At 35.7% G+C, this 21,966-nt stretch overlaps 1 protein-coding gene across 4 annotated transcripts in view; it reads right to left on the reverse strand.

Moving 5' to 3' along the window:
* Positions 1-6,209: 6,209 nt before the first annotated feature.
* MINPP1 (multiple inositol-polyphosphate phosphatase 1) overlaps positions 6,210-21,966 on the reverse strand; it is a 46,270-nt gene continuing 30,513 nt past the window's right edge. For 2 of the 4 annotated variants that reach the window (XM_081223471.1, XM_081223470.1), the window contains one exon: positions 6,210-8,424. In XM_081223471.1, coding sequence (XP_081079597.1) covers positions 8,031-8,424 — 394 coding nt within the window. In that variant the 3' untranslated portion in view covers positions 6,210-8,030. The remainder of the gene's footprint in view (positions 8,425-21,966) is intronic. The other 2 variants (XM_081223475.1, XM_081223473.1) reach the window with 2 other exon arrangements.

The following is a 21,966-nucleotide window of genomic DNA, read 5'->3' on the forward strand; positions in this document are numbered from 1 at the left end:
GATTTTTTTGAGCTGCTCCTTAAATTTCCTACTCACCTATCCCCGCCATCTTTAAAAATTAAATCAACTTGCATTAACATGCTTATATTTTAACTTTGGAGGTTTGAAATTGAACTAATTTAACCAACTAGGACACTTTGTGTTTAAAAACAAAGAATAGAATTCAAAGAGGGAAAAAAAAAGCTCTCCAGACCTCATGATCTAAGTGTTTTCTTGCTTGTTCTATCACTAACATACTCTCTCTGGAACTCTCTTCATTTTCCAGATGCGAATAAAAAAGTGAGATGTGAAGAAGGTAAGTGACCCTCGTCAAGTCACATAGCTAGTGAGTTGCAGAGATAACACTAGACCACAAGACTGTACTTCAGTCTAGTGCTTTTGTTTTGTTCTCAAACACAATAGAGCCTTCCTATAGTCTGTAGACTGGTGTTGTAAATTACTCTATAAACCAGCTGTTAGCATATCAGAAGAGGAGCCTGAATTTCTTTAACTGGCTAAAAAAATGTTATCAGTTTCCTGAAAGTTTCAGGTTTTGTGGCTTTCTAAAAACCATCTCTTTAGTTGGGTTAGTTAGTAAATAAAAAGCAACAGGTAATTTTTTTTTTTTTGGCCAGGCCCTACTTTCTTGATGATGTGGTCATTGTAACTGTTTTCACGATCTAAGAACCACCCCCTGATCATTCTCTCTTCCAGTTCTGCATCAGGCATGTTGCTTACACTGATGACTGATCCCAGTTTTCTGGGATTATAATAACTATGCAAAAAAGCTTCTTTCTCAATTGTTGCCCTTTGCTCTTTGCATAAGAATCGGCTCTGGGTAATTCCCTCTTGGTCCAGTGGTTATGACTGGGTTCTTTCACTGCTGGGGCCTGGGTTCAATCCCTGGTCAGGTAAGTAAGGGGAACTAAGATCCTGCAAGGCAAGCGGCATGGCCAAAAAAAAAAAAAAAAAAAAAAAAAAAAAAAAAAAAAATCAACTTTTGTATCACACAGATTCAACTTCTGAAACCTTATCAGATCTTCTGTTTGGAATTCCAGAAAGCGGTATAAGAAAAACTGGAGAAATCCCCAACTTTCTAGTTAGAAGACTGGACTGGGTGGGTGTGGCATGTTACAGATTTGATTTCTTGATTGTCTGTTGTGTTTACAATGAGGATAGTTGTGAGGTATGGCAGAAACAGCTGCTGAGTCAGAAAGCAGAAAACGTGGATTTCAAGTGTCCTACACTACAAATTAGCTGACTGAACACAGACACAAATCATAGGTTGTAGGTTACATAAACAACAGAATTTAGAATTGGAATGGACTTTAAGGACCTTGGTCCAATAGCCTTGTTTTACATATGAATCAACTGAGGTTCCGAAGTTCAATAATTGTCCAATATGTGTATTTTCTATATATATGTAATTGTTCAGTATATATATATATATATATATATATATATATATATATATATATATATATATATATATATATATATATATATATTTTTTTTTTGGCTGCACCGCACAGCTTGTGGGATTTTAGTTCCCAACCAGGGATCGAACCAGGGCCCTCAACAGTGAGAACGTGGACTCCTAACCCCTGGACCGCCAGGGAATTCCCAGGAAGTAGCTACCAATATTAAAAATATGTATATAACTGGATTTCTGGTCAAAATGACTCAGTAAGTCCACACTTTGACAAACCTCTTCTGCTCAAATAGTAATAAATAAAATACAAAAATCAAAATAAAAGATATGAGGGGCTTCAAAAAAATACTACATATTCCATGAACCAGAAACAGAAGAGTAACATGAAGCAGTGAGAGGGGCTGATGCTCCTGGCCAGGAAGCGGGCAGACATGGCTGGGCCTCTAACTTCTGAAATTTAATGGGGATTAAATATGTTCCAAATGAGATAGGAAATTAATGATTTACTGGTTGAAACCGGGGATTTCAAAGGATGAAAAAAACTGCTGTACAGCCACTTCCAGGAGACGTGGCCTAAGAGAAAGCAGTAGGCCTTGGCAGGCCAGGGAACAGGGGGCAATGGCCTCAGGAATCAGGAGGACAATGCTTATGCCTAGGAATGGCTTGGTGATACGGGAGACCCCCAAATATCATTATGAGACATGGTTTGGGGCTAGGTATCTAGACTGCAGCCACTGCAGAACCATTAAACAGAGGTAAGGACAGAAAGATTGAAAAAAGGAGAAAGAGGAAAAGGAGAAAAAGAAGACATAAATAAACAACTTGTTTGGTAAACAAGTATGCCAAAGACATTTCAAACAAAAAGAAATCTAATGCTAAAAAAGAAAAACAAACAATAAAGTCAACAATGAGAACATGAATTCATCCCTGAAAAAATTAATTTTATGTTACAGAACAACAAAACTCTAAAATCAATGTTTGGAATGGCCAAAGAGATAAACTGAAGATTAACTTTCATTTTAAAAGAACAACAAAAGATAAAATAAAAAGAAATAAAACAGGTGAATATGAAAAAGAACCAATTAGAAGTATTGGAAATTATTAAGTAGTCATGAAGTTTTTAAAAAGTAGTAATAAAATTAAACAAACAAAAAAAACCTCAGCAGATTGGATAAACTCTAGACTAGACAAAAACAGTAAGGAAATTAGAAAGAAGCATTGAGAGACAAAGGTTGAAAAATATATAGAAAAGCTGTGAAGAGCCCTGAAGGATCAATTTACAGGTGGACAGATTGAAAGGATCCAACATACATCTAACAGGGGTTCCAGAAGAGGAGAATGGAAAAATGGCAGAGAAATATGTTTAAAGAAAGAAAAACTGAGAAGTTTCCAGATCTGGAAAAAAACATGAGTTTTCAGGTCTACCTTCTCATACTAAACAAAGACAATTCCACACTTACATTTCAGAATATCAAGGATAAAGAAAAAGATTTAAAGCTACTAGAGCCTATAAATCAGTAAAAGAAAAAAGGCAGGCAATCCAATACAAAAATGGGTAAAAGACTAGAAGAGGCACTTCACAAAAGAAGTTATGTAATGGCCATTTGAAAATGCTTAATTTCATTAACCATAAAGCAATACAAATTAAAACCACAATGAGATAACACACTACAAAAGTAGCTAAAATGAAAAAGATGGATAATACCACCTATTGGTAGAATGTCAGCCATATGGCACTTTCACATACCATTTTTGGGAGTATAGATTGGTTCAACTTCTTCAGAAAATTGTTTAGCAGTAACTACCAAAACTGAACATATGCGGACCCTATGGTCACAAGTAGAGAAAGCCTGTGTGCAGCAACAAAGACCCAACAAGCCAAAAATAAATAAATAAGTAAATTTTTCGAAAGTGGGCTAATTATTTGAATGGGAACTTTATCAGTGAAGATACATGACTGGTGATGATCCTCTAAAAGACTTAGAAAGGAGAATCTGAGAAGATGACAGTGATGGCATGATTTTTTAACTTTTCCCATCACCTCCCATCACCTAAAAAGAGAGCAACAAAAGTTAAAAAACAAAAACCCATAGACTGTATCTGCAACACAAGTTGATGAAGCATCCCTAAGAATTTCCCAAACTGAGAGGGTGGAAGACAAACCACCAATTGCTACAAGGCCCATACCAATAAGCACCATCTTACCTGGAAGAAGCAGGGGGAAGCAGTAGAGTAGCTGAGGGAATGAGGGAACTCCCAAGTCACTATAGGTACTCACTGGAAGTTTAGAGGGCTAACTGCTGTTGTGCAAGGAATGACTACCTTAAGCTCTGAGAGGACCTGAGCAGAGGGGCCCTATGAACTCTCAAAACTCACCAGCTGAAGCTCCCTTCTGGGACATAACTTTGAGAAATATCTCCTGGGAATAAAAATCCATATTAAACATGATAGAGACAAAAAGGGTACAGGAAAGAGAAGGCCCAGATGAAAATGGGGGCAGGAACAGAATCAGGAGATCTCTGAAAGGGCAAGGAAGAGCACTTCTGACCGACTCCACCCTCCCCATCCCCTGATACCCCAACCAAGGTTCAGGAAAATAACTTAGTACTAGATATGTAGGAAAATCTCACATATCAGTTCTGAGCCATTTAATACCACCTCCTAAGTATCCTGTAAACAGAACACTAAGGCTGCAACTCCTTCCCTACAATTTTGTTTAAACCTGCTGGTTAATTCTACTAATTAAGTAGAGGAATATTCCCGCTTGGTTTTTGTTTTGGCTCATTGGGATCTCATCTCAATTTTTTCTCAGTTCCCTAGTGGCCTGTGTTTTAGTCATGTCCTGGTCTTCTGACGAGTCATTGTCCCAAGGACCCCACCTCTCTCTCTATCATAGATATGGTTCACAAGTACATATTTACATATTTTACATCAAAATTGGATTTTCTTCCAGAATGAGAATATTTATTGAAAAAGTTTCCAAAAGCACCCACATTGTTAACATTTGGTCAAGAGACAATCAGAACCCCAAGGTTGGAAGAATAAACTCTAATGAAAAATGCTGAGAGAATCAATAAATCCCAACTTAATCTTTCATATTAGCTATTTCATAAATAATGTAAAATAAATATTCTAATGAAACATTCTTATTATACTAGGAGTATTATTCAATTTGGAAGGCTATCATTCTAATGAACAATTATTTGTTCTCCCAGTAACACAAACAAAAGTATGAACATAAACTGCTTGGGTCTAAATAATGGTTTAAAGTCTGGGAAGTCTGGTTTAAAGTCTGGTTTAAAGTCATGTACTCATGGAAGATGTTGAATTGAGACTGGTTTTAGAAGTAATAAATTTAAGAATCCTTCTATCATAAAATGTATCATTCCAGTAATGATAAAATAGTTAAAGTTTTAGAAGTTAACTTCCTCTCAAGTTGCAAGGTATGAAGCTCAAACTACAAATCTTTTAACTAGAAGAATATGACATCTTTTTTCTTGCTGTGGAATTTTCTCAAAAATACCGTCTCTCTCCCTTTCTCTCTCCTCTCTCTCTCTCACATACACACACACACCAATTTAAAAATAGCTTAACAGATCGATGTGAAGGTGCTTAAGGGTAGACTGAGCTGATAGGTGAGTGGAAGAAAATGCTTGAGTGAGAGAAAAAGAATAGTTAGGAGAGAATTCAGTGACCTGTGATTCTATGAGAATTAAGTGATTGGGTAAGTTAAGGAGAAGAGCTAGATACAGGCAAATTATACTGTATTGCAAATATTTATTTTCAGCTTACATTTGGCAGAACACAGTCCAAATTCCAAGGATCATTAATGAATTATATGAAATACCACCTCAGAGAAATATATTCCAAAAATTGACACTTATAGATTCTGGTTTGGTTGTATGTAACTCCCAAATATTTAAGGGCATGCATCAATTCTGCAGTTTATAAAAGGAAAGCACTCAAAGATATCATAAAAGTTGATTTTGCCTGAAAAAAACGAAGCTCCTTTTGAGATCAAGATTATATACAAAAAGAGTTTCAAGTGCATGATTATGTGTTGTAGAGCAAAAACTTCAAAATGATAAAATGACTATAAAAAACAGTAAGTACAATGCACTGCACACATCAAGTTGTAGACTAGACAGAAAAATGGCTAATGTCCACAGGTTATTTACTAACTGACCAAAGTCTCAGAACCGATAGCAATTAAATTTTGGCTTGACTGAATAATTTGGTCACCTATCATGAATGAACTCTTGTTGGCCAAAGATTATTATTCAACGTTCAACTTTTTATATATCCTACCCTAGAAAAGACCTTTTGCTTTTATCATGAGATTCTTCAGTTTCAGGCATTTCCTAAGTGAGAATAATAGCACCAGAGTAATGTCACAACCTCTGTAACATTAGGGAAAATGGACCACACTTACCCTCTATCCTGAAATATTTTACACACCAATGACTACAATGATAACTATATAGTCCTATTTAACAATAAATTAAACAATTCCTATAAAACTTTAATAGTCTATGAAAAGTTTATGAATCAAATCATTTAATGTTCCAGACATCAAGTAAATTTGTTTTAAGGTCTTTTAAGGTAACCCCCTTGAAAGAAAAGCTAGGTTCATTCCACTTTAACATGCCCATAGACTGAGTCTAGTGTTTGTACATAAAAAGTACACAACAGGTATTGATGAACTGATGGTGTTAATTTAAGACAAGTGATCAGGATCAAGAAGTCTTGAAAAACAAATACAGCAATTAAAAGAAATCAATTATTCAACAATGATACGCATAGTATAAGTCCATTTATAGAAAATTTTAAATTCCCACAACAATACTACAAGTTTTCAGAGTCAAGCATGCAATGAAGTGGTAAATACTGAACTTCATGTTGGTGGCTACCTCTAGGCAGGGAGTGAGGGCAAAAGCACCAGGGAGGCATACAAAAGTCCTCAATTCTTCTTATTTGGATCTAAACCGAATGATATAATGTTAATTTTGATAAAACAGTATGATGGGCATGAATGCTCATTATACTGTTCTCTTCTGCCTACTTACAAATTTAAAAAAAGAAAAAGATTAATACCAGACCTTTGCAGGAACAATCAGCAGTGTACTGAGGCATCGGTAGTATTTATCAGCTAATCATATATTTTATGAACATCATTCATTTGAAGATCAATGATCTACAGACCAATGATCTATGCATCTTCTTTTATACCTTCAATATATAGTTGTATCACTTATTTAGATTTTTAATAAAATAGATTTCAATTTTTCTTTAAGAAGTGAAAATCTGAGGAAACTTCTACTAGAAAAAAATTTCCTTATATTGCCTGATTTAGTCAAAGCTGCTTGAAATGCTAGCCTGTTACCATCAGTTACTGATTATGTATCAATACAGAGAGCAGAAAAGACCTGGTAGTAAAGTCACAGGAATTGTTTATTATTATAGCAAACATTTTCCTGGCATTTGACAGAACTCAGAACCATTTCTTTGAAATGGGTTCATATCTGTGAAACTAAGCCCACCAGTGGGAAGTCTTTCTCTATAGAAATGAACAAAAAGGAAACTAAACCATCAAAAGATATATTTCACATAATAGCAAAATATAAAAATACAAGCAAAAATGACAAATTTTTTTTTTAAATGCTAAGCAATGGACTTAAGAAACTTTGATTCTATTCTTCTGTCTTGTTGCTAATGGTCCTCTTTGTTCTTCCACTGTTACATACGTGAAACAGGAATGATAATAATTAAAGAATGGCCTTGCAAGACTTACTAGGAGGTTAAAAGGAATTATTGAAACAGTGTTCAAATACTTTATAAATACTATTAACAAAGATATTTATTTTATTACATTTTTATCTTCCTTCCTCTCACTGTTGTGGCCTCTCCCATTGCGGAGCACAGGCTCCAGATGCGCAGGCTCAGTGGCCATGGCTCACGGGCCCAGCCGCTCTGCGGCATGTGGGATCTTCCCGGACCGGGGCACGAACCCGTGTCCCCTGCATCGGCAGGCGGACTCTCAACCACTGCGCCACCAGGGAAGCCCGAAGGTGTTCTTTTAAATCAGACTCTGTTTATTAATATCGTTTCGAATTCTCAACTAGAGAGATGTTAGCTTTCTTTCAAAGCGATACTCCCAGTGAATCATAATAGTTCTGATTAAGAAAGATGATACCAGAACTGTGCTACCTGAGGAAAAGAGAAAGAACTGCAGCACAACTGGTAAAATTCCTAGACTTAGTCCAATCAAGTTATGGATTGTCCAACTGACATAATACTTTGTTACTCCAACTTTCAAGTACCATCCTGAAATCACATTCTATCTTAGTGTGAGTTTTCTTACATAAATATTTAACTTCTGTAAATGTTTGTAGTGCCAGTTATCTTTTTGAATAGATTTTTTTCCTTTAAGAGAGCTGCTCCAGTGAAGAACCATTTCTTACACATCCATGTCCAGACTCAAAAAGAAACGTTCTTCTTTGAAAAGACAGAAATACCCAAGTAATGTTAAAGCTTGCTGTAGCCAGGGATTGCCCACCTCTTCCAAGCATGGGATCACTCCCTGGAGATTCCTGATGAATTAAAAATGTTTTCCAGTTACTCATAGCTCATCAGATGTGTTCACCTTTGGTAGTTCACATTCTTCACTGGTGTGACAACTCTGAAGGATGTCCTTGTAGTGGTTCTTCAGATCTTCATACAAAGAAACAGTTTCTTGTGAGTGAGCCAGTGGTAACACCTTTTCATTCAGTAACATCTGCACTTGGAATTCTTCCTTAGGAGTCTTAGCATTTTTACAATGGTAAAGCACAAATATTAGGTTTGAGGCATAGGGTACAATGTGACCACTTCGGAACTTCCGATGCATTTGCTTCTTGTAATTGTAAGCTGTTAGGGGCTCCTTGTCTTTGAAGTAGCCCATGAGAGAAAGCAGTGGAAGAAGGGTCTCTGCATGACCAAACTGAAGGATGACTGGAGAGGAAATTGGTTGAGAACTTAAAAGAGAAGCAGAGAAAAAATACATATAAACATATTTTTACATACATAATAATTTAACATAATAGCTTTTAAACATAATAGCTACACTTAGAATTAGCAACTTTATCATCTTTTTGTAATCTTTATAACAACAATCTACATAACAATATGGCTGAAATTCTGTGTGGCAGAGAACTGAACTTTTTTTTTTTTTTTTTTTTGCGGTATGCGGGCCTCTCATTGTTGTGGTCTCTCCCGTTGCGGAGCACAGGCTCCGGATGCGCAGGCTCAGCGGCCATGGCTCACGGGTCCAGCCGCTCCGCGGCATGTGGAATCTTCCCGGACCGGGGTACAAACCCGCGTCCCCTGAATCGGCAGGAGGACTCTCAACCACTGCACCACCAGGGAAGCCCTGAACTTTTTATAATAGAAGTTATGTTCCAAAATTTTGGAACACTGTAGTATTGTAAACCCATCTAAAACAGTGAGCATACACATTATTCTTTAAGTTTAAAGAGTGTTGAGTCTTTACTTGTAGATTAAGGAACTTGAAGTTGATATGTATTTCAAAACTGCATTGCCTGTCTGTGAAGGACTGGCCCTTAGTAAATATTGATTACTCCTTGGAGCTCATCTGAATAAATTTCAAATGTTATTTTATCTTTATCTAGGGAATAAGGACAAGCACTATTCAGTAAATTTCTCGGTGAAAACCACGTCTGAACAGTAAACGGTAATGCATGTTATTCCTCAATGTTTTATAAGACCCAACTTGGGCACAAAATGTGGAAGAGAGCTACAAAAGGGTAGAGACATAACCTATTCTAGCTCATATACTGTGTCTGTGGTTGGGAATGGACTTTATACACTGCCAGAAACACAACAGCTTTCAACTCCATGAACTAGGTCACCTTTATTTTTGTTTTTTGTTTTTTCCAAGTTTTCTACGATTTTTTTCTGGTAAAGGCTTCTTTTAAAAGCAGCAGCAAATGACTGTTTAGCCTTCTCTCAACTTTTATAAAAAGAGTATGACTATTGTTCTTAAATATAATTCATAAACCTATTCAAACACAGTTAACCATCTGACTTCTTGCCACCACTCCACACATTAGGTTCACATTTTCTGGGAGGACAGCAGCATTTGCAGCAGTTTTTGAACCTTCCTAATTCCTCACATAAAAACAGATGGAGCAAATGGACAGCAGATCCCAAACCCAAGGGAAACATTCACAACATAACTATGTGGAAAAGTATTCTCCATGAATCATCAATAGCCTCAAGACCTGCATATTATCAGTATCAGTGTCGAAGGAAGCAGAGGGAAGCCATAAAGCATGTAAGAGATCTGAAAACTGGAGAATCCCAAACAGCCATCAGGTATTCACTGGAAAGTGCTGTGGGCCAATTTGAGATAGCAGCTGAAATTGGGAAGGGTTTAGGTTACTCTTTTGTGTGTGTGTGTGTGTGTGTGTGTGTGTGTGTAGAATATGTATGTACTGATACTATATATTATATATGTATATATATGTATATATATAATGACAATAGTAATATAGATTGATTTTTTCTATATGCCATAAACATACAATATATCATTACTATTTTTGCTTTAGGTAATGTTACCTTTTATAGCAATTAAAAATAGAATAAAAATTATGGTAGACAGAATTCTAAAATGACCTCCGAGAATTCAGCCCCCTGGTGTATATACCCAGTATAATCCACACCTCTTAAATTGGGAAAGACCTACATATATCAAGATATCACTTGCATGATTATGTCATATGATACGGCAGAAAATACTTTGCAGATGTAAGTAAGTTTCCTAATCATTTGAGTTTGAATTAATCAAAAGGAAGATTATTCTGGATGGACCTAGCCTAATCTGGGTAGGTTTACTGAAAGGGGATAAAGTTTCTGAGACATCTTCCTGCTGACCTGAGAGCAGAAACAGCCATGTTGTAAACTACCCATGGAGGGACCACATAATGAGAATATGAAATTGGCCTCCAACAGCTAAGAGCAGACCCCCGCTGACGAGCAAAAAAAACAGGGACTCAAATGCTTCAACTTCAACTTGGTGAGTACAAGGGAGGACTACCTGTAGGCCTCTCCTGGGGCTGCAGAAACCTAGCCCCTGTGAAATCTCCAAACAACTGCTCCAAGGCTCCACTGAAGGACAGAGGCCACACTAAGGAGAAACTGCTGGGAGTGGGGTCAAGACTGAGCAGGAGAGGGACCGCAAAGATAAAGGGAAAAGGAAGCCCAGATAAAGGTAGGGGGAGGGGAGCAGAGCCAGGAAGCAGGCTACCATATTCCTGAACAGTACACACACACACACACACACACACACACACACACCAGAAAAGGGAGCTCTGTAAGGTTAAAAAAGCAACCTGATACAGCCTTCTTCTAAATGTTGAGGAAAACTAAATTTACATTATAACAAGCAACAGAAAAATAAATAATGAGCAGAAAAACATCCCTACAGAAAATAAAACTATACTAGAAAAGTATACTCAAAAAATACAGAGAAACATACTATTTCTTAATTATCCATTATTTTGAGATGAATATTCTCTAAAAGGTGTGAAATTTAAAAACCATTCATCAGCAGGTGACTGTAAACCTCTTTTCTTAACTGGTATACTTTAATTAGCTCATCTAAAGTACCTAAAACCTTTATTTATTTCCAAGCAGTATCTCCTTAAGTCCAAAGTTCTAAAGCAGTACCATTAAACCACAGTTATATTTAGTTTGACTGCATAAATATTTTTACATCTTATAATATTTGCCAGTATTTTAAAATTGGGAGATTTCAAATTCTTAAAAATCCAGATTTGTGGCTTCTCTTAAAAACCTGAAAGATCTGGCAACATGAACTCCTAACAAGGCAATAATCAGCTGAACAGGAATAAGGTTTACCTTCCAGAGATGACATATACCTATTGCACAGGACATATATAATTTCACGTTGTTTAAGACAGGATGCATTCATTCGTTTGTTACTTGCCTTGCCCCTTTATATATTTGACTATAAATAAGCCAAAGCCACTGCCATAATGTAAATATAATGGAATTTAATAGTGATAGAAGTTAAAGAAAAACATGTAATATAAAGATACTGGTTTGTATTTTAAATCTTCTAGCCATGAGGCAGTAAGTGCAAAGCCAGGAACAACCCTCAGCTCAATACTCTACTATTGCTCTTTGTAAGATTTATTAGGACACATAAGAGCTCAGGAAGGAGAGCAGCAATACCCTCACTGTCTCACTGAAAGGCTTAACTGTCAGCAACTCTCTCCTCTTTTCCCCACTGGGGAACTCCAGTAAACTGGAAGAATATATAAGGCAATATATAATATAAAATATTCTACTTTTAACATGTAATTAACATAAAAATTAATGAAACTATTTTATTCTTTTCTACCAAGTCTTTGAAATGCCATGTGTACTTTACATTTACAGCAATCTGAATTCAGACCAGTCCCATTTTCAGATGCTGAATAACCATATGTGGCTGGTGGATATTATGTGGGAAAGAGTTTGATAGTGGAGTAAACAGCCTTATCCTACCTATCTGGGTTCAAAAGTCAATCAAATAAAGAGAAAATAGAAAAAAAGATAAAAAACAAATAACAAACACACATATGAAAGAAAAAAATGTGTGTTGGGAAAGAGAAGAGACCAACAGGGCTACGTACAAATGATGAATTCAAAGTCCTATTAACTACATCCAAGCTACAGAAGAAATTAAATCTAGGTTGTTACCCAAATTTAAGTTTTAAACCTAGGGTTCCTTAGGTTTATATAAAAAGCAATAAATCCCATTTTCTCTTTTGACTGCCTACTTTCAGTCACATATTAAAATCAGCTATTTTTGAGAAGAAAGTTGAAAAAAAATTGTGCTTTAAACTGCTTATTGGGAGTTCTATGGGAAATCAAATAACTTTATATAGTAGATTCATATAGGAAGCCAAATCAACAAAAATAAATGACTGTCTTCTGCCATATGATCCACCTAAATTAAAAAAAATATTTTAGAATTCCAAGCAATTCTCAATAGGAAGGAAAAATGCAATTTAAAAAATAAATGCCATGAGTATCATCTTCTTACTACAGATCAATCTCCATTACAGAAGGATGCAATATACAAAAACAGTATGTTTAAAGGTCTGGTTAAATGCATCAATACAATAATGATCACTAAGGACAAGGAAAACTACATACTAGAGGGTCAAGACTAATGTAGCCTTCCCCAAAACAATCTAAACAACTAAAAACATCAATTTACTTAGAGATCCAAATGTGCTTGCAGAAAATAGTAAGGAACTTACAATTTTTTGTAGGTTATATATTTCTACAATAATGCCAAATATAAAGAAGGAGAAATGAGCAGAATTTCACTCACAATTATTTTTTGTCTGCCTTTAACCTTTGTGCCTTAAAGTGTCTTGCACAGATAGCAGATGCTGTTGCTACTTCAGAAAAAGAAGTTGGCTGATGTTGCTTGTATTCATACAAAAAAAGCACTGGACAAAAATGGATGTGCCCAATTTTCTGAAACATAAAGAAGAGACTTTTCAAAGATCCATTTCGCCATCTGTTTAGATGTGACAGATACTAGCATTCTCTGCCAAGTGCCAGGTACCATGCTAGTTTCGCTTTTTAGAAGAGGGAGGAAAGATGAGAAAGGGGGAGAAAAAAGGTAGTAAGGTGAAAGAACAAATAAAACACATGCCTGGTTCTTGCAGATGAGAATTTGTCTAAGTGTTAGGGGAACCCAGAGAAAGAGAGTAAAATCACTCTGAGGAAGAATTGGACGGACTTTGCTGAGGAGGTGGTGTTTGAGCTGGATCATGAATACATTCCTATTAAGTCTTATAATAGAAATGCTGCCCGTTGTGGCTTTAGTAAAGTGTAGTATCTAGTTTACCCTATGATGTAGATATCATCCCGTTTTTACAGATGAAAACACTGAGGTTAACTTACTTGCCTAAGTTAACTTTGAACCATCAATTAAACTCACTAGAAAAAATACTATGCATTAAATTCATAGGAATAGATAATATAAAAGATTAACCTAAATCCTTTCAAAAAAATATTAATGGTCCTCAGCCTGATTCTTAAGTTCAATTTTTCAAAATTGTTTTTTTTTTTAAAGAAGGGCACATCTGAAATTATTTAACTTTTTAGCTTGAACTTGAATACAGGAATACTATAAATCGAGTTTCACGAATATAATATACACACAAAAAAATTCACTTGGAAAAAGCTCAATGCCTCTTATATAGGAAAATATTTGCATAACTGGACTGGAGCAAATAAGTTAGGAATTTAGTCACCCAAGTTTACTTGCAAGCCATTGCTGATTTAAAATCAATCAAATCAAATAAAAAAAACTTAGTACAAATTTTAAATCAAATCAATGGGGGGGGGGCTGTGGAAACATGGCATTTCAATATACCAGGTGAGGAAGACCACATTGTTAGTGCTTGGTAACAAGGCCCCTGGCGTACTAATTTGAATTGGGCAATTTAAAAAATACTCTTTAGCAATGTGCCCTTTGGTGAGAGCACATGTTAAATCCTACAGAATAAGAAAATGGACTATCTCTTAAACAAGGCATCAATTCTTCTCCAAGAATGTATAAAAGGCAAAGATTACATTCCCCGGGTTTTTAACCTGAAATAAATATGTGATAAAGGATAAACAAAAACAAAAGACAAGAAATCTTGCTTCAGGAACACACTACATAACTACTTCCGAAAATTTGGGACACCATGTGTCTATTATGAGCTTATGGAGACCATCTTCTCTCAATAACTCAGAGGCACTCAGTACATCATACACTCCACCATGAATTCAGTTTGCTGAGTAATAAAGGGTGTATGCAACTATATTTTTATTGTAGCATGAAGAAAGGGAATATGTCAACAAATGACAGTTTTCAGTTTCAGAGACCCAACATCTAGGCCAAATACTTTTCAACTCCCACTAGCTATCTGGAACACTGTACTGAGGTTGTATCCAGATCCAGTGTCATCTACCTCTTATTTCCTAAACACTTTCTTTATATATGAACATCTTCTCCTTGCCAACCAATCTCCCCCTCTTTATCTCTCATTTCCCAGACATAACTATTTAAAATCACTTTGCCCATTTCTAAGACACCTGATTACAAAATACAGCAGCAGACAATGCTTCAAGTTTGTATCAGGATGCATGATTTCTTGTTTTTTGACAGCAGTATCACCCCTGGTCAAGCGTATTACAAAACAACACAAATATATATATAAAAATATATATACACATATATATGTAATATATATATATATATATATATATCATACAATCACCTGAAACAAATGATCACTTTAAGAACTATGTGTAAATCATTCCTAAATGTATGAACACAAATCTTCACTGAGCACAGAATAAGAAGATACTTAATTGGTTTGGTTTACATCTTTTTAAAAAATGTCAAGGAATATTATTAAAAATCTGGCTTAGAGAAATTTTATCTCACAGGGAAAGAGCTTATAAAATAGAAAAGAATGCCTTATGATACTTTGTAAAATATGCTATCAACAAGAACATAAAACTGAAACTCTCAAGTGGCCTAAAAGTTATCTTTAAGCACTTAACATGTTTCATACAATTCTAAAAATCTTTCTTCTTGATTTTTGCATTTCAAAAAAAATTCAGAGCTCACTAAATGTGCAGGTTGGATTTTAAGGGTAAGAAGCAGAATTTAGCACACTCCGAAATAAGTTAAAAGATCGAAAAAAAGTAATTTTTCCATTAACTCAAAAAGTATTCCCAATAAATAATAGCTCAGAATATAAATCACTTGCCTCAGACATAACTGTTTTTCTTTACTATTTATTTTTCCTAGCTGATTCAACCTGGTAATCCTTAATGATTCAAGTGTTAAAACTAGAATAAATATAATAATCTTCTTCAAGGCTCCCTAAGAAAGCAGAAGTAAAACACCTACCTCATAATTATGAGGTATAAAATTCAAAAGAACTTAGCTAATAATTTTTCAGTCCTTTTAAACTACATACTTCAAATCAAGGGCCTACTTACAGCTAAGAATGTCAGAATGCTTTTCTTCACTAATAAACAATGACTAAGCAATATGTAAACTGATTTCTACCTTACTGTTTGAAACTCAACTGCCAAAATATCAAATGCTGGGTATAAAAAAACAACTAGAAATTTCAGTCTCCAGTCTGTAAGGAGCTTAGAAATTGCAATTCTACCCTAACAGCAAAGAGCTGAACAAACTGAAAAATCAACAATTCTTCTTAGATCCATCAGAGAAGTGAGGTCACAGGTCAAACTGCTGTCCCCCAAATTGGAGAGAGAGACAGGAAGATACAGAGAATCACCATTTACAGGAGCAGAAACCTCCATGGGAACCATGGTCGGAAAACCTAAACTGTAATTGACAAATTGCTAGAGGCTCCGTGTGGACAAGTCTAAGTTAAAAACTTCAGGGGACAGGGGCCTCCCTGGTGGTGCAGTGGTTAAGAATCTGCCTGCCAATGCAGGGGGCACGGCTTCAAGCCCTGGTCTGGGAAGATCTCACATGCTGCGAAGCAACTAAGCCGTGCGCCACAGCTACTGAGCCTGAGCTCTAGAGCCCGTGAGCCACAACTACTGAGCCCATACGTCACAACTACTGAAGCCCACACGCCTAGAGCCTGTGCTCTGCAACAAGAGAAACCACTGCAATGAGAAGCCCGTGCACCGCAATGAAGAGTAGCCCCTGCTCACCGCAACTAGAGAAAGCCTGCGCACAGCAACGAAGACCCAATGCAGCCAAAAATTAATTAATTAATTTAAAAAAATAAATAAAAAATAAAAATTTCAGGTGACCAGGCATAGCGGGGAGTGAACTCTGCCAGGTCCTCAGTGAATCCCCTCTTGCTTCTGGCAGGGGAAGGAAAAAAGGAACCATTTTGAAATAAACCAGAGCTTTCTGTTCTTCTTAACAAGGCCTGCCCTCAGGAGAAACTATTTCATCAGAGTCTAACCTGCTAGGGGGTTTTATCAGAGCCTAACCTACCTGGGAGAATAGAAATATTCAACTCTAGCCCCCTCTAACTCTCCTGTGTCATCTATGGAGGAGAAGAAAACTGAGAGGCACTGGTGAAGTTCACTGCTTGGGGCACAGGCTCATTAAAAGCCTGAGACCTAATCATAGGACTATAGAATGCTTCCCTTCCCTCCACACCTTACCACGGCCTATTTACCATAGTTCCTCTTACCCAGTACATCATGTCCACTTTCAACAAAAAAATTACAAGGCATACTGAAAGGCAAAAAACATCATTTAAAGAGACTGAACAAGCATTAAAACCATAGTCAGATACGGCAGGTATGTTAGAATGATCAAACCAGGAATTTTTTAAAAATATAATTTATCTGTCAAGGGCTTTAATGGAAAAAAAAAAGCAGACAATATGCAAGAACAGATGAATAATTAAAGAGATGAAATTTCTAAGAAAGAATTAAAAATAAGTACTAGAGATCAAAAACACAGTATAGAAACAAGGAACATCTTTGTAAACCTGACACAGGTGAGGAAAGAATCTCTGGGCTTCAGCATATGACAACAGAAACTTCCAAAGCTGAAAAGCACATAGAAAGAAGACTGGAAAAAAACAGAACAGAATATACAAGAACTGTGGGACAATTACAAAAGGTTTAAACTAACATATATGTAATGCGAATACCAGAAGGAGAAGAAAGAGACAGGGACAGATGAAATATCTAAAGCAATAATGAATGAGAATTTATCCAAATTAATGTCAGATGCCAAACCACAGATCTAGGAAGAGAATACTGAATGGATAAATTCCAAAAAACTATACCTACACATACAATATTCAAACTTCAGAAAATTAAAAATAATGAAAAAAATTTTGAAGGGAGCCACAGGAAAAAAGCACCTTACCTATAGAGGCACAAAGATAAGAATTACACCTGACTTCTCTTCAGAAGCCATGCAAGCAAGAAGACAGCGGAGTGAAATATTTTTAAGTGTTGAGAGAAAAAAAACCCCAACCTAGAATTAATGTTGAGGAACTCAGACCTTTCCTGCTAAGATAAGGTACAGGCAAGAACGTTCCCTCTCACTACTGTTTTTCAACATTGTACTGTAATGAGAGGAGGTAAGAAAAGAAACTAAAAGGTATACATATTGAGAAGGAAGAAATAAAACCGTCTTTGTTTGCAAATGACATGATCATCTATCTAGAAAATCCAAAGAATCAACAAAAAAACCTCCTGGAATCAATAAGCAATTATACCAAGATTGCAAGATACAAGGTTAATATACTAAAGTCAACTGCTCTTCTATATACTAACAATAATCAAATTTCCATTTGAAATTAAAAGCACATTACCATTTACACTAGCAACCCTAAAACTGAAATACTTATAAAATAACAAAATACGTACAAGATCTATATGAGGAAAACTACAAAGCTCTTATGAATGAAATCAAAGAATAAATAAATGAAGTGATATTCCATGCTCACAGGTAGGAAGGTTCAATATTGTCAAAATGTCAGTTTTCCCTAACTTGATCTATGGATTCAACACAATTCCAATCAAAATCCCAGCAAGTTGTTTTTGTGGATATTGACAAACTGATTCTAAAGTTTATATGGAGAGGCAAAAGACACAGAAGAGCCAACACTCAATATTGAAGGAGAAGAACAAAGTTGGAGGACTGATACTACTCGACTTCATGACTTACTATAAAGCTACAGTTATGAAGACAGTGTGGTATTAGTGAAAGAATAGACAAATCAATGGAACAGGAGAGCCCAGAAATAGGCCCCTGTAAATACAGTCAACTGATCTTTGACAAAGGAGCAAAGGCAATACAATGGATCAAAGACAGTCATTTCAATAAACGGTGCTGTAACACTAGACATCCACATGTAAAAAAAAAAAAAAAATCTAGTCACAGACCTAACACCCTTCACAAAAATTAACTCAAAAAGGATCAGAGGCTTAAATGTAAAACTCGTAGAAGATATAACATCAGAGAAAACCTAGATGACCTTGGGGATGACAATAACTTTTCAGATACAACACCAAAGGCACAATCCATGAAAGAAATAATTGATAAACTGGACTTCCTTAAAATTAAAAACGTATGCTCTACTTAAGTCAGCATCAAGAGAATGAGAAGACAAGTCACAGACTGAGAGAAAATATTTACAAAAGACACATCTGATAATAAAAGACTGTTATCTAAAATATACAAAGAACTCTTTAAGATTCAACAATAAGAAAACAATCCAACTAAAAAATGGACAAAAGATCTGAATAGACACCTCACAAAAGAAGACATAGGGATGCAAACTAAGCATATGAAAAGGTGCTCATATGTCATTAGGCAATTAAAAATTATAACAATGAGATACCACTACACACCTATTGGAATGGCCCAAATCCAGAACACTGACAACACCAAGTGCTGGCAACAGGAACTCTCATTCATTCTTGGTGGGAATGCAAAATGATACAGCCACTGTGGAATTTTCTTACAAAAAAAACATACTCTTATTATGTGATCCAGCAACTGCAATGATTAGTATTCATGCAAATGAATTAAAAATGTATGTTCACACAAAAACCTGAACATGGATCTTTATAGCAGCTTTATTCATAATTATCAAAACTTGGAAGCAACCAAGATGTCCTTTAGTAGGTAAATGAGTAAATTAACTGTGGTACATCCAGTCAATGGAATAATATTCAGCACTAAAAAGAAATGCACTATCAGGGCATGAAAAGATATGGAGGGAACATAAATGCATATTACTAAGTAAAAGAAGCTAATCTGAAAAGGCTACATATTGTATGATTCCAACTATATGACATTCTGGAAAAGGCAAAACTATGAAGGTAGTAAAAAGATCAGTGGTTGCCAGGGGTTGGTGAGAAGGGAGGGATAAACAGGCAAAGCACAGAGGATTTTTAGGGCAGTGAAACTATTCCATACAATACTACAATGGCAGATACGTGTCATTATACATTTGTCCAAACCCAGAAGACGTACAACACCAAGAGTGAACCCTAATGGAAACTACGGACTTTGGTGATAATGATGTGTTAATGTAGGGTCATCAATTATAACAAATGTACCACTGTGGTGTGAGATGTCAATAGTAAGGGAGGTTGGGGGGCACGTGGTAGGGAGTTTATGAGAAAACTCTGTACTTGCTGCTCAATTTTGCTGTAAACCTAAAACTGCTCTAGGAAATAAAGTTTATTAATTAAGCAACAACAAAAAAACTACTACATGGGGATATATGTGACCCAAAAAGCACATTTTTCCTTCCAAATAGTTAATACAGTCCCTCTTAAATAGCTGCTCATGCTTCTACCTGTTTGCCCTGTTATAAATAAGACTTACTCAGATCTCAATTTTCTTTGACAAAGTTAAGCAGCACACATGTTAAATGTAAAAACATACTGTGTTTCTATTCTAAATTACTTCCAAACACCCAAAAACGGGGACTTGGATATCTTCAATTAGTGGAGGCTAAAGAGTTGTGGAGTTTCTGTGTGTGCATATATAGCAGTGATTTTTAAATTTGGGATTGTTTTTGTAATTCTAAAGATGTCAAAACAAATATACAAAAGTATTTATTTATGGTCCAGCTTTCATCAGAAGCCATTAAAGGTATGTGCCAGGTTTCTGTAAAGTAAATCAGTAATTCTTGTGAAGGTAGTGGGTTCCATCTCAGGAACACAACACTCTTTGCTTTGTCTCATAATGGAGAGTGCATCTTAGAAGTGTTCTAAGTCACCTGCTAGGAACTGATTTACTTCACTTAGTACAGGCACAACTGCTGTTTGAAAGAACCAAATCCCCAGCTTCTCCTTAAATATACCCAAGTTCCGAGGATGGCATGGGAATTTTTCTGGGTTTTATTCCCAAGCTTCTTCAAAGCAAAGTTGGTTTATGATTAAGCCCCAAATACTGGCAACAGCCAATGGGTAAGAGTGTGTGTGCATATGTCTGAATGAGGGAGTACAGAAGTGTGTGTGTGTGTGTGTGTGTGTCTGCCTGCCTGTCTGGGGGCTGGGGGGTTAGAAAGACCAGAGAGAACAAGAGAACATAATGTATGGGAGGACAAAAAGGGAAAGAATGTGAAAAAAAATCACTTCTCAGTTTACTCAGTTCCTGATATAAGGACACTGCACATAGTTTTGCCAGAAAATTGCTGAGCGCATGAAGACTGCTACATTCCATTCTACCTATGGTCCCATGTAAATAGCTTTCTTTGTATCATATGGCCATTCAATAAACAGAGTTGTGAGGTTCAAGATGTCATGACATAAAGAACTAGGTTTTTACCTTTAACCACTTAACAACAAACTAAGAAAAATTCAGATATTCTATAATTTGTTTTGAACATTCCTATTTTTCTTAAATCATGCTGTTCCTGTTCTCTATATTCTGGCTGCATACTCTAATCCTTCAACAAACATAGACTTCTATTAGTCACACTTCTCATATTAACTATATCCCTGACTTGTAATGATATTCTTTAGAACTCGTAGCACAATAGTCTCCCAAAAAACAAGGAATAAAAAGCCATGGCATAAACCTTTAACTCTGCCCTCTCCCTCTGATAAAAAAAATGCATTAAAGTTGAAATGTCACATTTTCCAAAAAGTGACAAAACCACTTTTACAGAGGTTCATTTTAGCTTTAAAAAATTTTAAAAACCCTAGAAAATGTAAACTACTAATACAAATATAAGAAAACAAATAACCTATATGAAGTATATGTAGAAATACACAGTTGGAATTCTAATATTTTAGGGTTGAGATCTGGTCAAGATTTGCTCATTTTAGAAAAAAGGAAAAGACAAGTGAATTACCTAATGTTATCTAGCAAGATAAGAATGCAGTTCTCTAAATTACAGTCCTCTTTTTACTTACATAAGTTGGTAAGGAGATTTTATCAAATCTTCCATTAAAAAGCAAATTTAATTTGAAGTCTAAAATTATGTTGTTAAATGAGGTTTGATGACTATGCATGTGTTCAAAATAAGTAAAACACTCCCAAAAAAGCTCAACTAGAAAAACAACTAATAATTGCATGTTTTTCCCTAAATGTACTCAGCTTAGATTTTTCTAAGCTCTTAATTCATGTTTCACACTCAACTAATGTTACACAAAGTGTATTTTTAAACATGATCCAGGAATATCAAATAGAGCTTTAGACAACTCATAAAATTCAAATACTTATGTAAGTGCACAAATAAGCAACATGAACTGCCAGAGATATGAGATACTTTGGGAAGAAAATTATGAGGAAAAAAAAATTTAAGTCTTCTTTTGCATCTGATTGAAGCATCAGCTCCAGTGAGGCATATGGAGAAGCATCAGGTTTGACAGTTTAACACAAATATAGAATGAAATGACTCAAGCATAACGTTTTTTCTCAAGCAAAAATACATAGAAATAACTTTTGCTTCCAGCCAAGATGGTATAACAGGGACTGGATTTACCTT

This window comes from Mesoplodon bidens (genome assembly GCF_964165515.1).
Source record: "Mesoplodon bidens genome assembly, chromosome: 1".
Taxonomy (NCBI): Eukaryota; Metazoa; Chordata; class Mammalia; order Artiodactyla; family Ziphiidae; genus Mesoplodon; species Mesoplodon bidens.